The sequence below is a fragment of the Coccinella septempunctata genome, chromosome 7, assembly GCF_907165205.1.
Source record: "Coccinella septempunctata chromosome 7, icCocSept1.1, whole genome shotgun sequence".
NCBI classification, from domain to species: Eukaryota; Metazoa; Arthropoda; class Insecta; order Coleoptera; family Coccinellidae; genus Coccinella; species Coccinella septempunctata.
In genome coordinates, this window is record NC_058195.1 from 638,853 (window position 1) to 655,762 (window position 16,910).

At 41.2% G+C, this 16,910-nt stretch overlaps 3 protein-coding genes across 5 annotated transcripts in view; 2 read left to right on the forward strand and 1 right to left on the reverse strand.

Moving 5' to 3' along the window:
• Nucleotides 1–2,223, forward strand: part of LOC123317180 (E3 ubiquitin-protein ligase Ubr3) — a 29,191-nt gene extending 26,968 nt beyond the window's left edge. For both annotated transcript variants that reach the window (XM_044903570.1, XM_044903571.1), the window contains exons 25-27: nucleotides 196–549; nucleotides 610–881; nucleotides 947–2,223. In XM_044903570.1, the coding sequence (XP_044759505.1) occupies nucleotides 196–549; nucleotides 610–881; nucleotides 947–1,064 (744 nt within the window). In that variant the 3' untranslated portion in view covers nucleotides 1,065–2,223. The remainder of the gene's footprint in view (nucleotides 1–195; nucleotides 550–609; nucleotides 882–946) is intronic.
• Nucleotides 2,224–2,498: 275 nt separating this feature from the next.
• Nucleotides 2,499–5,426, forward strand: LOC123317264 (luc7-like protein 3). Its single transcript, XM_044903698.1, has 7 exons — nucleotides 2,499–2,874; nucleotides 2,932–3,139; nucleotides 3,191–3,422; nucleotides 3,477–3,770; nucleotides 3,831–3,976; nucleotides 4,096–4,168; nucleotides 5,234–5,426. The coding sequence occupies exons 1-6, from the start codon at nucleotides 2,770–2,772 to the stop codon at nucleotides 4,122–4,124; spliced, it is 1,014 nt and encodes a 337-aa protein (XP_044759633.1). The 5' UTR covers nucleotides 2,499–2,769; the 3' UTR covers nucleotides 4,125–4,168; nucleotides 5,234–5,426.
• Nucleotides 5,427–5,732: 306 nt separating this feature from the next.
• Nucleotides 5,733–16,910, reverse strand: part of LOC123318017 (voltage-dependent T-type calcium channel subunit alpha-1H) — an 86,407-nt gene continuing 75,229 nt past the window's right edge. The window contains exons 12-29 of one of the 2 annotated variants that reach the window (XM_044904677.1): nucleotides 16,692–16,898; nucleotides 16,158–16,596; nucleotides 15,789–15,992; nucleotides 13,594–13,759; nucleotides 13,164–13,454; nucleotides 12,829–13,017; nucleotides 12,600–12,773; nucleotides 12,148–12,507; nucleotides 11,666–11,815; nucleotides 11,136–11,458; nucleotides 10,627–10,969; nucleotides 10,379–10,540; nucleotides 10,102–10,320; nucleotides 9,804–9,996; nucleotides 9,171–9,743; nucleotides 8,873–9,105; nucleotides 8,640–8,813; nucleotides 5,733–8,585 (exon numbers count right to left, since the gene is read on the reverse strand). In XM_044904677.1, coding sequence (XP_044760612.1) covers nucleotides 7,959–8,585; nucleotides 8,640–8,813; nucleotides 8,873–9,105; nucleotides 9,171–9,743; nucleotides 9,804–9,996; nucleotides 10,102–10,320; nucleotides 10,379–10,540; nucleotides 10,627–10,969; nucleotides 11,136–11,458; nucleotides 11,666–11,815; nucleotides 12,148–12,507; nucleotides 12,600–12,773; nucleotides 12,829–13,017; nucleotides 13,164–13,454; nucleotides 13,594–13,759; nucleotides 15,789–15,992; nucleotides 16,158–16,596; nucleotides 16,692–16,898 — 5,027 coding nt within the window. In that variant the 3' untranslated portion in view covers nucleotides 5,733–7,958. Of the gene's footprint in view, nucleotides 8,586–8,639; nucleotides 8,814–8,872; nucleotides 9,106–9,170; nucleotides 9,744–9,803; nucleotides 9,997–10,101; nucleotides 10,321–10,378; nucleotides 10,541–10,626; nucleotides 10,970–11,135; nucleotides 11,459–11,665; nucleotides 11,816–12,147; nucleotides 12,508–12,599; nucleotides 12,774–12,828; nucleotides 13,018–13,163; nucleotides 13,455–13,593; nucleotides 13,760–14,789; nucleotides 14,935–15,788; nucleotides 15,993–16,157; nucleotides 16,597–16,691; nucleotides 16,899–16,910 lie in introns of both variants that reach the window. The other variant, XM_044904678.1, reaches the window with a different exon arrangement.

The following is a 16,910-nucleotide window of genomic DNA, read 5'->3' on the forward strand; positions in this document are numbered from 1 at the left end:
TAAAAGACTTGTTTGTCGGCGCCGACGCCGTTATTCACCGACTAACCTAACCTTCTGAACTCGCCACGCCTATCGAGGGCCTTATACCATAGGCCCTACTGCGACGTTCCATTTCAATCGTAAACAAGGCTCTTATTGAACGATCAATTCTCCATATGGGTATGTGCTATAATTCGGCAATTCGCCACTCGACAGGTACAGAAGCTTTGTCTGCCCTTTCTACGCATTGCCACCCTCCTGAAGTACCACCTGTACAAACAACCGCTCCCGGACGTCCTCACCGCCCAGAGCGAGTTCGTCCTGCTCGTCTACTATCTGGAGCTGGTCACCGAACCCATAGACTGGGACCGTTTCAACGCTGCCGCCGCCCTGAATTGGCCCGCCGTGCCTAAGTTGCACAGGGCCTCGCCCCAGGGCTGGTGCAGACAGTTGGAGGCCTTCGCCAACAAGAGTCAGATCGCGGCGAGGGGGTTCCTGATCGACCAGCACATCAGGTGGCACCAACCGAGGTTGTTGCAATTGCCCAGGGAGTATGAGAAGATTTTCACAGTGAGTTATCACTTATTCGGCGATTATGTTTGGTTATGATTGGTTTTGTTGTTGTTGCAGTATTACCATGAGCGTCCTTGTAGTCAATGCCAGTCCGTGCCTCAGGAAACAAGTATATGTCTGCTCTGCGGGGCGATTGTTTGTCTGAAGCAGGGTTGTTGCAAGGCACAGAACGTTTGCGAGGCGGTGTTCCACACGCTGGAGTGTGGCGCCGGCACAGGAATATTCCTGGTGGTGACATCAACCTACATCGTTGTGATCCGTGGCCACAGGGCCTGCTTATGGGGCTCTCTGTACCTTGACGAATACGAAGAAGAGGACAGAGATCTGAAGTGAGTTGACCTATCGATCTGTTTCACCCTAATGAAGCAGAGTGAATGATTGATTTTTTTTGCAGGAGGGGAAAACCTTTGTACCTGAGTCAAGATCGCTACAAACTCCTAGAACAGCAGTGGCTAGCTCACAGGTTCGACCACACGAAGAAAAATTGGGTACAGCATCGAAACGCTCTGTAGATTGTCATTGATCGGTAGTCTCGACGATTTTAACAGTTTGATCGCGTAGAGCTAACAAACTATTTTTTCTATTGATTTTTTATAAACTGTGATAAAGATCTTGCAGATGATTCTTTAGAATGATTATTTATAATGTTTTCGATATTTTTTTATAAACGATCGAAAAATATAAACTTTCTATTCTCTTTGTGATGAGAGTTAACGGCGTTATTCTGTATTAGATTAATCTTAATACCAAGTGATTTTTTCTAAGGGTGAAATTAAAAAAACGGGGTTATTTTCAATAGGATCATCATCGTTATTATTATTATTTAGATACCTTTGCGAAATTTCGATTACTACGATTATTATTTTATAAATAATTTCATTGGATGAATTCTAATTTTGTTTGTAATTTTCTTATTCATTAATCTGTGGTCCTATTTTTCTCTCCCATATTTTGCTTTTAATTATTCTAGTCTACATTTTTTAAATAGTTGAGAGGTTGCTTTCAACGTTTCCTGATAATTGTTGCTGAGTTATGGAGGACGTTCATTGGTGGATTATTGTTGAGAGGGGATATTGCAGTATTTTTGTTCCTTGTGTTCATTATATCGGACAGTTGTACATATTTTCGGCGTTAAAAATTACACAATTAATTCTGGTGATTGTTCGGGAATATTAAAAGAAAAAAATGTAGTTGAAAAAATTGATTAGATGCAAGATTTAATCTTTGGCGATTTTGGAACCACGAGATTTCGTTAGAAGAGGAGGAGCTGAAAATATATATTTTTTTTCAAGTGAAATATTTTTGTATATAATTATTTCAATACTTATAATGATATGATTGTAATGTTGTTTACTTATAACAGTGATCTTCAAGTAATTCTTGTATTTTAGTTTGACCGGTTGTGTTACTCTGAATGATTATTTTTATGTTGATATTTTTCTTTATTTTTCATTTGAAACCATGTGATATAACAAGACAATGGCGGGTCTTCTCAAACGTATCTTTTCAGCTGATGTATTTAATCCTAACTTTGATTTGGGTAGTGTTTTCTTACTTTTAAATCAAACTTTTCGACATTAAGCAAAAAGCCTAATGAAAAATTATATAATGTTAGATTTATGCAATTACTTAATGTAAACGCGAATAAACTCCGATGGGTAATTTGCAGTATTATGCAGAATTTTAATTAACCCCATCCTAAAAAAAAAATGAAACAACGTTTCGAACCTTTTAATAAGCATCTAAAAAAAATCATCACGAAATCGGTTTCAAAGGACATAGATCTTGCTATTTTTATTTGCTTACGATCCTTCCAGTTGAAACCGAACATTCAGTATATATTTCATAGAATTGAGATCTGTTATGTCTTATTTTTACTCTTATCTATGGTATTCTGTCTTGCAAGAGAAAGCAGATTTCAATTCTGTGTTCTGTTCAGACGACATTGACATTAGCAAAGTTTGTCTGTGGACGTCGGACGACATTTCTTCGGAGTTGATTTTTGATACAGATAAAACAAGTAAAATGATTCATAATTTATCGTCTGCTATGCATTCGCGAAATCTATATTCCTAATTCTGCAATAATTAATTCATCCAACCTCTAATCGACTGAGGTTGTGTGTTAATTTAAGTCGATCAACTCTTGATGACGGATTCATCCCTCACCCTCAATTTTTTCGGTTGAAACAAATATTCCTTAGTTAGTAAGTCAGCGATGGCAGTTTTAGCAGCAGCTCAACTTCTAGATGAGCTGATGGGTCGCAACAGAAACGTAGCTCCGAATGAGAAGAAACGCGAGCCAAACTGGGAAGATCCTGAGGTGAGTACACTCAGACAAGAGTGAGCTGCTCCCTTTAGTACCGAAAATTGTTTCTAGTACTGCCCCTATTTCCTCGTGAAGTTTTGTCCTCATGATCTCTTCGTGAATACCCGTGCTGATCTAGGTGCATGCTCCAAAGTTCATGACGAAGAAGTACGTAAACTTTATGATCAAGCTAAACCTGCCAGAAAGTTACATTATCAAGAAGAATTCGTGAGATTTTGTTCTGCGATGATTAATGATGTACAAAGGAAAATTCAAAAGGGTACAACTAACATTTTTCCTTGTTATTTTCAACTTATTAGACTTATTTTAGGGAAAAACCGTTTGGCCTTGAGCGGTAAAGCAGAATCCCCTGCAACTGTTCCAAACCAGTCTCACAAAAATCAGGAAAAAATCGATATCTTGAACGAGCGCATTAATGGTTTGGAAGCTGAAGCAGAGAAAGCCGGAACTGATGGTAACGTAGAGCAAGCTCAAGGATTGATGATGCTTTGCGATAAGCTGAAAGATGAGAGAGATGCTCTGAAGAAACAGATGGAGTCTGGGTAAGTGATTTAAACTATTGTTAGTATTCCTTTAACTCATTATTGAATTTGCAGTCACTGGAGTGTTGAGCTGGCGCAAGCACAAGAGAAGCAAATGGAAGTTTGCGAAGTTTGTGGCGCGTTTCTCATTGTTGGCGATGCGCAGCAAAGACTGGACGACCATTTGAGCGGAAAACAACATCTGGGATTCTCCAAGTTGAAAGCTGCTATTGCCGAACTCACCGAAATCATACACGAAGTTAAGAATGAAAGAAGAAGCGGGAGAGGATTGAGTTCCATTGACGAAGGCTCGAGGGATCGAGATAAGAGAAGAGAAAGGAGTAGGGAGAGAAATCGTTCGGAGCATAGGTGAGTCAACGTTTTCCATTCTACTGGGGGGAAGAATATTTGATGAAGGCTTTTTTTCAGGAATAGGGATGAACGTAAACGTAGCAGATCGAAGGACAGGGAAAGGGAGAAGGAGCGTGATAAAGATAAGCAGAGGAGGGAGAGGGGACGTTCAGAAAGGAGAGATAGGGACAAGGACAAGAAACATCGCTTGGATCGAGATCACGGTTAGTAGAGATTATTATTTGTTATTTACCAAACATAACCTCAACTTAATTCTGCGTAAATCGGTTTGTTCGGTGTGCATTTTTCGTGAGTTCTTAGACCGGCTTTCTTTTACTTCCAGAGCGGAGACACCACCATCATCGTCGTTGATACCGGAGTAACCACTTTTGATCAGTAAGATCAATCTATTGAAGGTACATTTAATACTAATTTTTTTATGATCACTACGTTTTCTCTTTCAGCAATGCAGGTTAGTAACAATGCAAAACAATGTTTAAAGGCAGATCTGCTTCATGATTTTTTTTTAATTGCAATTTATGATCTTTGGCCACTCCATCACAAAATATCAGTTTTTGATTAAAATTATCATTAATTTATTATCAAGCTGATAGTTATCATTTGAGTTGAAGAAAATGCTGGATTTGTGTAAAAAAACTCAAAAAGGAGACATAATAGGTTAGAAATATAACCAAGTGACATAAAAAATAAAAAAAGGATATATAAACAAGAAAAAGAAAACAATATGTTGTAGGTTTTATGGTTTCAGTTTTGACTGAGTTCACTTCATTTTAGTATGTGAAAAGTGGCGAATAGTAATGAAATATTTTGGCAAAATTATTTTTTGTGAAATAAATTGAAATTATTTGATATTTCAGTGATAGTGAGTGGCCTGTTGCAAAATATCTTGATCAAACATGTGTGTTGGGGTCTAAAAACTGCTGACATATATATTTTGGCATCATTATTTTGATGTATCCTTGCTGTAATAGGTAGGCGTTACTTTTATTTCTCCTTCGTTCTCTCAACAACATCGTAGCAGCGAAAAACTGGTTGAAACGTTGTGTTTATGAGTTTTCAGCCTAAGTGTTCAGTCGACACAGTGGCCGTTGACAATGGCAGTTGGTCAAATACACACACTCTCTTGTGCATATGCGTACTATTCTGTAATTTTGCAAAAAAAGAGGTATTTATACAATTCCATCTGATCAATTTTATTTTTAATCAAGTTAACATTTGCCCCTGTCTTCGAAAATAGTGGTTATATTGATTGAAACAGCGATGCAGCATTAAATTTGAGGTATTTATGTTGTCAGATAATCTGGAACACCTTCAGAATTTATCCTGTAGCGAAATGCGAACGTAGTTGTGTAAAAGTCCAATCTTGTGTACTTCTGAAGGTGTTTCTGTTGAGTAACTCTCACTTTAAGTATTAATGCTTATCCAGACAATGGTCTTATGCCTGTTATGGATTTTTCCAGTTACATCAAACAGGTGAGCTTCACAATCTCTATAGCCCAATGAAGATACTCTCCGTGTCGTCCACACAGATGACCGTTCAACTAAAACGGAAGGTGATTTTTTTAATTCAGAATTTCCAGTCTTGTGTTCCGACTTCTCTTATGTAATATAGAATGTTTTTTCGCCAGTACCAATAAAAATGTGTTTTATAAATGTGTGCCCAGATTTTGTCATGAGATTATCTCGACCCATTTTCCTGGACCCGAAAAAATCCTCCCGATTTCCGACATTCCGAGGAATGTCTTCCAGTTTATCTTGAACCCTATCTTCTCCTACTCTTCTCTAACTCTTTATTTGTATCTTCCACTAACATAAACAAGTTCAAGAGGGGCCGATGTTTCTATTTGTGCATACATCTTATTTTTTTTAATGTCCTATTACCCTTTCCTCTTTCACATTTGCCATCTCCTGAAAAATTCTTACTGAAGGATGTAGGAAACGGTAGAAATTCAATGGATGGAAACCGAAGATATTGTTAATTTTATTTCATCTTAAAGATACTAATTACAACAATGTACAGTTCAACAGCTATAGACTAATATTTAAAAGAAGATACAGTTCTCTGACAGAAAGGCACAGTAGAAGAAATTTACTAATTTAAAACCTACCTATGAAAGCAACTATATCGATAAAACTGTTAAAAATAATTCAACACCAGGTAAATATTATAGAATCCCCTATTAAACATCTTTAACTGTTTTCGTATGTCGACATTGCCACATAACAGTGTGGCACGCAAAGGTTCAAAGTTTTGTAAATGTACGGCCACATTGATCATGTGGCCATGTTTACACAAATCCCGATTGAAAATAATTCGGTAACATTCATATCGATTAAAAAAGTATTTGGGACCAAATTTATCACAGACCGTCCCATCTAAAAAATGCAACCAATTCACTATTTGGCAATGCTCTAAAATTTACTTAAGGAACCACCACAGATAGAAGTACATTGGATATTTTGGCATCGAATCGTTCAGGAAGAGAACACCGTGAAAATTTTCAGTTTCACTTAAATAAGGGAAAAATCGGATGTTGTAGATCCGGTTTAAAACCTACTATTGTCTAGGATCTTTACGAGTCAATTTCGGTAGACATTCACGTTTTTGAAAATATTGAAACGAAATTTCTAAACTCAATTATCGAGGGAAAAAACGAATGCAGGAAGGTTATCGAAGGTTTTGAATTGTTTAAAGGCTTACAAGATTGTCGGTGAGTATTCATCAATTTCCTAATTTACTGCCCTGTCCTGAATCACAAAAATTTTGGAATTATACGAAATAACTTTTTCAATGTAACAGATGAGACATTAATTTATGTTCATCTTTACACATCTTTGTATTTGATTTCCAAAAAACTGTTTAAATTCTACTTCATACCGATTAATCTAATTTCACTGAAAGAATCCTGGAGACTACGTAGAGGTTTAGTCATTCTCTTAAAAAAAATATATTTCCTTTGTATTGCAATATGATTGATTCTCTCCTTAGTTTTTCATAGTTATAAAACCTAAAAATCTAAAGTTTCAATGATTGAATTAGATCATGCGACAAACGAATATTTAAACGCAGAATACGACCGTTAGAAAGTCGACGCATAATGACGAAAAAACGTACTATAAATATAGAAAGATTCAAAATTTAAATATAAAAATTTAACTTTAAAATATAATTCATCGATAACTAGATAGAAAAAACTACCAACAACATCTATTTTCACTCGTGGAATTATTTACTCTAAGATTTCTGCTTCGAATTTTCTTGTAGCTAAATGTTGAGAACAAGAAAAAACGCCTGGATATGTTTCAGAGGTTGATCGGCGAATTCCTCGTAGATTCAGTTGAACTTATTTAGAAAATGCAAGTCTAGAACATATTTTCTAGAAGATAACATCTGTGAACATTTCGAGGTGAACGAATTTGATGAAAAAGTTCTCAATTTCATTTTGAATGCATCGAGATATTCCTCTCTTCTTTTGAAAATGTTATTATAGTTATGAGATCAAGATTCATTCAAGTTTCTTTCATTCATTGATGAAAACTAGCCAAAAACAATAATTTCAAGTTTTGTTTTTGGTTGGTTCACGAATATTCAGCGAAATTATGATAACACTTTAATACAGTTCAGATCAAGGAAGTATTGCATGAAGAAGTTTTCGAGTTCATTTGGCATTAACTTCTTTTTTTCTTTGAAAATGATAATCGTCATAGCTGGTGATCTTAATTTTTTTTTTATAATTTTCCCATTTCAGTCCAACATTTGAGCGCATTTGAGAATTGTGTCAAAATGTATTAATTCGGCGATTTTTATAGTTCCAGCTGAGGAATTCCAATCAATATTTCTCACCCTCATTTTTTGGACTGATGAACTGATTCTATTATTAATTTGCGAAGAATAAAATCTCTTGATTTCCTTCGAAATGACTGGTACCAGATATTTTCGGCTTTTTCTTCTCGAAAAAATATGATGGGTCAGTCTTTAAATGCCAGATATTATTCCTTCGGGTTATGGAAGCAAGTTAAAACCTTGTTGGTGTGACATTGCAGATTCAAATAGTCTGGTAGCTTGGAAATGTAACATCACATGTCTTGCGCTCTTCGACAGCCCAAAAAACCCCGCTGACATTCGCCGTCCAAAACTAACCTACACAGTATTTACACAGTTCATAAAAAAATAATTTCATCGACTCAGCATTTGCTTTCCGTATCTTTCCTACCATCCCCTTCGGCCGAGACTCCTCGGCAACTGTGGTCGTAAATATCGTCCTCCGTCTCGCTGGACTTGGACCCCTCGATCTTCCGCCTCTCCTGTATGATCCTCTCCACCGACTCCTGCGAGTCGTGCTTTATGATGGTCAAACTGACGGTCTCGGGCTCGTTTCCGCCCAAGAAGGGCGTCTCCTCCGACACGTCCATCGAGAACTGCTTGACGAAGAGGTTCTTGGTGCTGCCGTACCTCCTGTGCGTCGGTCTCTCGCCCATCGTCACGCTCAAGAGGTTGCCGTCCGTCTCCGAAGATTGCCTGGACTTCATGCCTTCCGATTTCACCGACCTGACGCTGTCTTTTCTCTCGAAAGTCGAAGCGCCGTCTAAGCTGGTTTGGACGGGCACTCTCCTGTCCCTCTTGGCTTTGTGCTCGCTTATGTCGAACAGTTCGGATGCGGATTCGTCTATGTTCTTTATGTTGTCGACGTTCGAGAGGAGGAAAGGGTGGTGGCTGTGCATGGTCTGCCTTCTGCCAGTTGGCGACGATTTCTCCTGCGGTGGTTTGCTTCCAGATGGGTTGTAAATGAAGTTGGATGGTAGAGATAACACCTGGACAAGTTAAGAAGATGGTCAAATGATAGTTAGTGATCATTGAAGGCTTACCTTCGTTAACGGCTTGTGCTTCTGCTGGTTCTCTTGGTCTATCTGAAGGGCCAAGCACAATTCCCTCCTCTCCTCCATCTCTTGTTTTTCCTGTTTCTCCCTTTCCAGTTGGTTGTCCAGGTCTTGCTCTTCCTCCAAGTGCTTGTGGGACTCCTCCAGATGCTTCATCAGAACCTATCGTACAAGAAAGGGATCTCAGCGTTCAGTTTCGTAAGCAACTAGGATAAACTTACAGCCACCACGACGTTAACCAGGACGAATTGGGCCATCAGCACGAAGACCACGAAAAAGATGGGCGCTATGAGGTGGGATACGCAACAGTTCGTCACGCAATCGGCGTCTTTACTACACGTCTCGTCCCTGAGAGTGTCTTTCATGATGCCGTTCCAATTGTCACCTGTCGCCACTCTGAAGAGCGTGAGGAAAGCCATTCCGAAATTTTTGAAGTGGGCGTGCTCACCTAAACCTACAGGAAAATGCTCATACGCATTCCTATCGTCCTATCCGGGGACATTTTATGGCAATACTTACCCTGGCATGGCTCCGCCTCTATCTCGCAACTCAACCGGCCGAACAGCTCCACCCCCAAGGCCGCGAAGATGAAGAAGAGGAGGAAAAACAGCAGCCCCAGGTTACCCACTTGCGGCAACGCCTGCATCACCGTGTCCAGCAGCGCCCTTATGCCTTTCGCCATCTTGAGCAGCTTCAGGACCCTCGCTATCCGCATCACCCGCATCACCCTCACCACCGTCGGATTTATCGGGATGATGTTGGAACCGAGCTCTTCGAGGACGATGCCCACTACCGAGAGGATGACTATCGCCACGTCCAGCTGGTTCCACTTGTCCTTCATGTAGAGTTTGAGACCGAGCGCGATCAGTTTCATCGAGCTCTCGACTATGAAGACGGCGGTGAAGAAGTAGTTGAAGATCTTCAGGATCTGGGTCTGGAAATCGGGCATCCTGAAGCGCTCGGTGGCCATGGTTACCACGTTTAGACCGATGACGGCAGCTATGGCGAGGTCGAAGTACTTGGAGGTCACCACGCCGTGTATGAAGAGGCGCCACGGGGGATAGTTGATGTAGTAGGGCGGTTCGTTCATTTCTATAGGAAAGAGGGAAATAATTAAGGTGTAGAGCCTACATTTGTAAGGTATCCACTCACTTCTTCTACGTTTTTCTAGCTGCAGAGCCCTCTTTGCAGCTCTTCTCACCCTTTCTTCCTTCTCCTGTTCTTCGCGACATCTGTGGAAATTCTCCACGACCACCCCAACGAACATGTTCAGCACGAAGAATCCGACCAGCAGTATGAAAGAGATGAAGTAGAGCAGACGCCATTCGGAGTAGTTGGTTTTGGGCTGAGAAAGAAGGTCAAGAGTTAACCAACTTGTTTATGGAAGATCAAGCAACTGAACCAAGCTGATTAACACAGTTGAGGCGTGTTTAGAACAGAGGTTTCTAACCTGTTGGTCGACGCCAACGGCGTCTAAGCCAGAGTACATGATGTTGACCCAGCCATCTCTGGAGCTCAAAACGAACAGAGACATGAGTGCCTGACCCAAGTCGTCAAAGTTGTACTTTTCATTCTCCCACTTCGCGGACTCTCTCGACAAGCAATCGCTTTTATTCTGAACGCCCTGTATGTTCTTGCCGGTGCAATGGTAAAAAGTTCCTTTGAATAACTGGAAATCAGAGTAAACGTCGATCAAATCGATGGTTTGATTTTGTTGCTCCTCTTACCTGTACACCTAGAATACCAAAAATAATGAAAAATGTACAACATATTAGTACGATATTTCCTATAGGCCTCAGCGAGGATAACAGGGTCTGGACCACCAGTTTGAGACCAGGCGCTCTGTTAATGACCCTTAGAGGTCGTAAGGACCTTAAGAGACGAAATACCTGGAAAAAGAGGTCATGTTAGCCCCTGGCTGTAAAAAACTTTCTACCAGGACAAAAATGAGGAATTATGAAGAAAAATCAAGTACCCTTAATATTCCAAATATCCTAGGACTAGAAGAGCTAATGAAGGACATCAACAAGTCTACGATGGAGATGATGACTAACGCTCCATCCATTATGTTCCAACCGGAGGTGAAATAAGCGTTCGGACCGTAGCACATGCCCGCTGCCACTACCTTGATGAACATCTCCGCCGTGAAGACCACAGTGAATATGTAGTTACAGGAAGAGAGAAAAACCCTCTCCCGACTAGTGGGAGGAATGTTTGGCCTCTCCATAGCTAACGTGATGCAATTCAGGGCGATGAACAGGAGCACCACGTTGTCGAACCACTTCTGCTCTATGAACCATTGGCACCATTGACGAAACCTGAAAGAAATTACTTGATCTTGGCCCGTTCCTCTATAATAACGAGCCTTGAAACAATCTTCGTCAAGGATGCTATGGAATTTTGACAACTGACGTTTTATTGTGGACTGTCAAAGTGGCAACAACGCTCGTTATTTAAGACGTTTTGGAGGTCGATGGGACTCACCCGCTGTCAGACGGGAACAAATACAGCGCGTAGTCTTCTCTCTCCTTCATGAAACTGGCCGTGGGCTCGAAATAAAGAAAAAACTTCGTCAGCCTGTCGGATGGATAATCCGGATTGTCGCTCGGGACGGAACAGTCCTCCATCTTGATGGTGGGCAGCGTCCTGTCCGTGATCAGCTTCTCGTTGAGCGTGTTGATGGCCTTGGGCTCCCCGACGCTGGACTTTCTTCCCTGTTTGGGGGAGAACTTGGCGTTTTTGTCCGCTAAGGGGGACGGTGCGCTTAGGGGGTTGTTGTGCCTGGTTAGGGTCGGGGTCACGGATACCTAGAAGTAATTACGGTCGTGCGAGTAGGTGCGCTAGATTGTATACGGTGCGCTAAGTATAACGTGGTGGATGGTAGCTGAAGCACAACTAAAGCAGCTACATCTCTATGCGTCGACGGGTCGAAAATGGCACCTGCAAAAACTGGAAATGACTCGTGAACATTTTGGACCCGTCCGACGCCCAAGTGGAAAAACTGATCTAGTTACTTGCGATGCGGAACTGCACGTGTTCGATCTACATCTAATGGAATTTTGAGGACTGATCCCCTTCAGGTTTTTGTTGTTGGGCGCGTCTCGCTGGGTGTCGTTTTTAATACGGATCGTCGATCGGAGGAGAGAATCGTTCCTCAAGTTCACCTGCAAGAGATCGTGCAGAAAAAACCAACCTATGCTGACGACAACTAAAATCTTCATCTATGGAGGCTATGACGGCACGGCCCAGAGGTTCGAGTGCTGAGATCGAGGGGTGAGATAACCTTCAGCTCAGAGGTGCTTGACAACGTAAGCACCGAGAAGAACTTTGACACTTACTGGCTTTTCTGTGGTATAGGAAAGAGTTTCTGGAGAAGGAAGAAAGCAAAGGAAAAAGAAACACTCTGAAGGGATCTTACAGAAATAGATGGTGTCTCTTTTCGGAAGACCTAAACACTCGAACCTCAAGAGACATCGAAAAGCTGTCGCTGACTCACATTTCTGTTCACACCGCCTCCGTTACACTGGGAATGGTCCCTGCCGTTGTTCAGAGGCACAGTCTCGCTCTCCGTCGAGTTGTTCCTGCACTTCTTCCTCCGCAGGCTCGGTCTGGAGGACAGCTTCCAGGAGCACTTCCTCTGGATCTTTCCCTTCTCGCCACCAGTCTTGCAGGACGCAGGAGTGTTGGGGATGATGACCTTCTCGGAGAACGTCATGGTCTTCGACCCTATCTTCTCGTTGTGGATCACTATCTTACCGGCCAAGGGGGGAAGGGAGACGTCTTCTTGGGACTTGTCGAAGTGGCGGAAGGTCAGTGGTGGCGGCGACAGACTGGGCGGTTTCAGGAGGCTGAGCGACTGGAAAAAAATGTTCTAGTCAGATTATGTCTGTTTCTTCACATTCCTATGAACCATTTAATGGACCATTGCAAATGGTGGTCGTCGCTCACCGTTGTTTTTTGGGAAGATTCGTTGCTGGAGAAGTCGCCGGTGCTCGCGTCATACTCGCAAGTCTCTTCGTTCGGCGTTGTGATGTTATATCGAAATTCCGGAAAATCTTCGACGTTGGTACTGGGCGAATCTTCGGGGGTTGCCGCTGTGTGGGTTATTATCGGCGGAGAGGTCTGAAAACGAAGCGGTTGAAGAACGTTCGAAGGAATTCGACGCCGACCAACTTACCTGCTGATTCCTGGGCTGTTTCAACATGGATTCCTTCTGTATGTTGCATTTGGGGTCTAGAGTGAAGCAGCTGTTATCGTACGCCCTGTCCCTGCAGTCGCAGTGGCTCAAACCGATCACGGACCTGTCATCTTTGACGTCTTTGTATTTTCGCAGCTCTTCGGCCGATCTCCAGCAGTTCTTCGATTCCTACAGCGGAATTGGGGCGTTTTTTAGTAATAGGAAAGGAGTTCTTGGAGCAATTAAGATGCTGCCGTGATTGAATCAATTTTTTAAAGCTGTGTTTGTCGCATTTCAGCTCTGTACTAATCAGGAACTGAACAGAGTAAACTCACTTGAATGTAGCTGCCGCTGGAACTCGTCAAACTCTTGTTACTCTCGTCCGAGCTACTCCTCAAGCTGGCCTCCAAAATACTGGACATTTTTCTTCTCGCCAACTCCCTCTGTTCCCTTTCCCTCCTCTCGTTCCTCTCGGCGCTGAAACCTTCGACCAGAATGGCCACCAACAAGTTAAACAAGACGTAATTGCCGAAGGTCATGAGCGCCACGAAATACAGCGCTGCCCAGTGAGAAGTCTTGGACATGCCGTTAGACAGGACGAGGTTCCAATCTTCCTGCGTCAGGATCTAGAAAAATCCGCCGTGTTAAGATCGGGAAAGATTGGTGGGACGGGAAGCGAAGACCTAGAGCTGCTTCTGATCGGGTATTCGCTTCCGCTAACTACTTAAGTGTAATGCAGATTGATAGTAGAAAAAGGTTTCTCACTTGAAAGACCGTTACTGTTGCCCAGAGGAAGTTGTTGAAGTGTTTCCTGTCGCAGTGGCATCGTTCGTCCTTGGAAACGATCATTTCGCAAGTACACTCGCGTTGGTGACCTTGTATATCTTTGTAATTGCAAAACTTACCACCGAAAAGGTACATTCCAAGTATGCTGTGCGGAAAACCCAAAAAGGTGATTGAATTTTAGGCATGTAACATTGTAAATAAGTTTACATGTGGTGCTCAGATTGACGCTAGCCAAATTTGTAAATCGAAGAGCTGTGTTTCTAAATGCTATCCAATGTTTGATTCTTAACTACGTCGCCGAGTTTAATGTACGTATTTCCGAATGAAATACGGATGGATGGGTTGTTTTTACTAAAACTCTAGATATGATTGTTTCTTGTTGTTTAGTGATACACAAAAAGGGGTCCAGGAGCAAACCCATTCAGAAGCACACATCAAGGTATCACACTGTGTTCATGCATTGTTCGTGTTCAATCAAACAACTCTTTATGTCAATGGAACATCTCTTCATTTTTGAGGTATGTACATGGAATATTGGACACACATGCTAGGTTGCCAAACATAGCACCAAATTGGTTCCCTTTTTTGTCGAGAAGATGCTTCAAAATTGGATATTTATACCAAACTGATGTTTTCGAATATGGCTTAGTGTGCTGCCAGTGGATATTGATGTGCCATTCCGCTGGGTGTGCCACTGTGTTTAAAAATTATTGCAGGGGTGACAATTGATTAGGACGTCACAAAAAACAAGTGGAAATCAAAACAACAAAGCACATGGAACATGCGAGTACATGCCAGGTTGATGTGAGAGTTGAAAAGTGAAGAGGTCAGATTGTGAATCGAGAGATCAGGAGATAATCATGCTGAAACGGTAAACATGGCAACCTACCTTGGATCCTGATCTTATTGTCAGATTCTGACTTGAGGTTTTCGAAAAATCGAACACATGTCTCATTTTCGGAACGAACAACCGAAAGGCAATATATTTCTGGTCCTTCGACGACATTAAGGGAGTGAAAGGTTGCTAGATCTCAAGGATATTCTTCAAATGAGAGATTTTCCTAATATCTGACAACTGTGATTTAATCTTTCGAAATATATTGTTTTCCGATATGTCCAACATTGACTAGTGAACAGAAATAGTTTGAATAAGCATTAAATCAAGTTGGCAATACCTGAAAGACTGTAACGAGCGCCCACAGCAAAGAATCGAAATTTTTCCTATCTCTATTGTCGTCATCTATCAGTATACATTTGCCGTGCTCGTCTCTGCCATTGTCTTCACAGAATTTGCAACCGAATATGTTCATGCCAAGTATACTAGAACATCCCAAAATACCACTACTTAGTAACCACCCTCTTCATCCTTTTCATGATAATTCCAGTTCAGAGATTTTTTTTTTTGAAAATTGCGCCTTTTTATGACAGAGCGATTGGCACTTCTGATCCTTTGACAAATAGAGAATGACACTCTGTGATCTCAGTGGTGCCAATTCTCCAGGTTCAAAAAGGTGCGTTCCATTAGGAGATCCGCCGACGCGTTTCTGGTCGAGTGAAATTTGTTGGTGAATGGATTAAGTTTTAATTTGATGAATAGAACGAAAAATATGTCTTCGTATGACATGTTTCATTTCTGTGTTTCTGGAGGTTTCACTTTGAAATGTTAGTCCACAGTGACTTGGTCTTCATAATTGTGCTGGTTTATGGAGTTTGTGCCTTTACACATATATTGGAGGGAGATACTTTCGAAAATGTGGCGTGAATATGAAGATTCAAGTATCGAAAACCACTTAATTTTCGAAAGAATCTCATGTATTCTGATGTAAGAGAGTTAAAAATAGGATAGTGTTGGATAGAGTATAGTGATATGTAAATAGACGTATAGATCTAACATCGATTTGAACTCAAAATAAATGCACGTAAAAAAAACATATACAATATGTAAGTATATTCAATTCAGTATCACCCACAAGAAAAAAGATATCAATTGCCACCCCATCCCCAAAGAATTTAGCACCCAGGTTCCGAAATACCAAGGAAATACTGAACCAAATAAAAAAAAATAACATTCTTCGTAACTGCAAAAAAAAGCTCAAAATTATCGCAATATCTCATTTGATAGCCCCTCTGTCAGCTTGAAATAAAATCGGAAACACATCCAGTTCTAAACTTACCTAAATATGAAAATGAACAGAATTAGCAATGAGAAAAATATGGCTACGTTATCCATAGTTCTCAACATGACAAATAGTTGACGTCGCAGGTTCGGCATGAATCTCACCAATTTCAAGATCCTCAAGAGTCTGAAAGTCCTCAGGACAGACAGACCCGAGTCCATGTGGGATTCCCCCATGAACTTTTGAAAAATTTCGATGGCGCTGTAACAGAATAAGAGCTATGTAAATGATTGAGGCTAAATTATGAAAAAAAAGTCATATGAACTACGTGGGTATGTTAAAATTGGTTTCGTTCTAAAATTACATAGTCTTCTTGACCAAGAAGAAGAAAACCTATAATTGATGGTAAAAGTTTAGAGATGTTACCTTAATATCACGATTACTCCATCGAAAACGTTAAAACCATTCGATATATAGCCGAATGGCCCTTCAGCTATTATCTTCAACAGCATCTCAACGGCAAAAATCGCTGAAAATATGATGTTGCTGACTTCCACCACGTGGGTCAATATCTCTGGTTGCTCATGGTATTCTATGCCCATAGAGAAGGTGTTGATGAGGATGGCCAGGAGGATGCCTTGCTGGAAGTACTTCCACTCAACCATGAGTTTGATCTTTTTTCTAAATAGCCTGGCAAACTTGAAGGTACCCTTGATGACCATGCACGAGCAGATGTAGCATCTCGATCTCGTCTCGTTTCTGTACTCAGCTTCACAATGCCAAAGGTCCTGGCAGCAAGAATAGTCTTCTTCGGGAAACTGTGTTGAATATGTGGATTCCTCTAACGATTTTTGTCGATTGATGCCTGCAAGAATATAGAAATGCTGTTACCTTGGACACCATTGAGGATATCTCAAGGTAAACTTCATAGGACTGCTAGATATCGAAATTCAAACGTACCGTTGCTTAGAGAACTGAAAAAAGTGTCCAAAACTATGGGTCCTGTGGGAAGGGCTGCATTCATCCCCCCCACCAAAGCCAGCAGCTCCTGACACGTCATCGTTTCACCGTTCATGATGTTACAACATTCCTGTGAGGACTGCTGCTGGTTTTGTATCTGCATTTGAGAATTTTGGATAGGTGCGACTTGCCATATGTCTCCATCGCCTGAAAACACAC

Excerpts from the sequence above, each read along its gene's own strand:
- LOC123317264 (XM_044903698.1), top strand. The coding sequence starts at position 2,770 with ATGGCAGTTTTAGCAGCAGCTCAACTTCTAGATGAGCTGATGGGTCGC. Across the intron at positions 2,875-2,931 it reads CAAACTGGGAAGATCCTGAG|TACTGCCCCTATTTCCTCGT; the intron begins GTGAGTACACTC and ends AATTGTTTCTAG. Across the intron at positions 3,140-3,190 it reads ACAAAGGAAAATTCAAAAGG|GGAAAAACCGTTTGGCCTTG; the intron begins GTACAACTAACA and ends GACTTATTTTAG.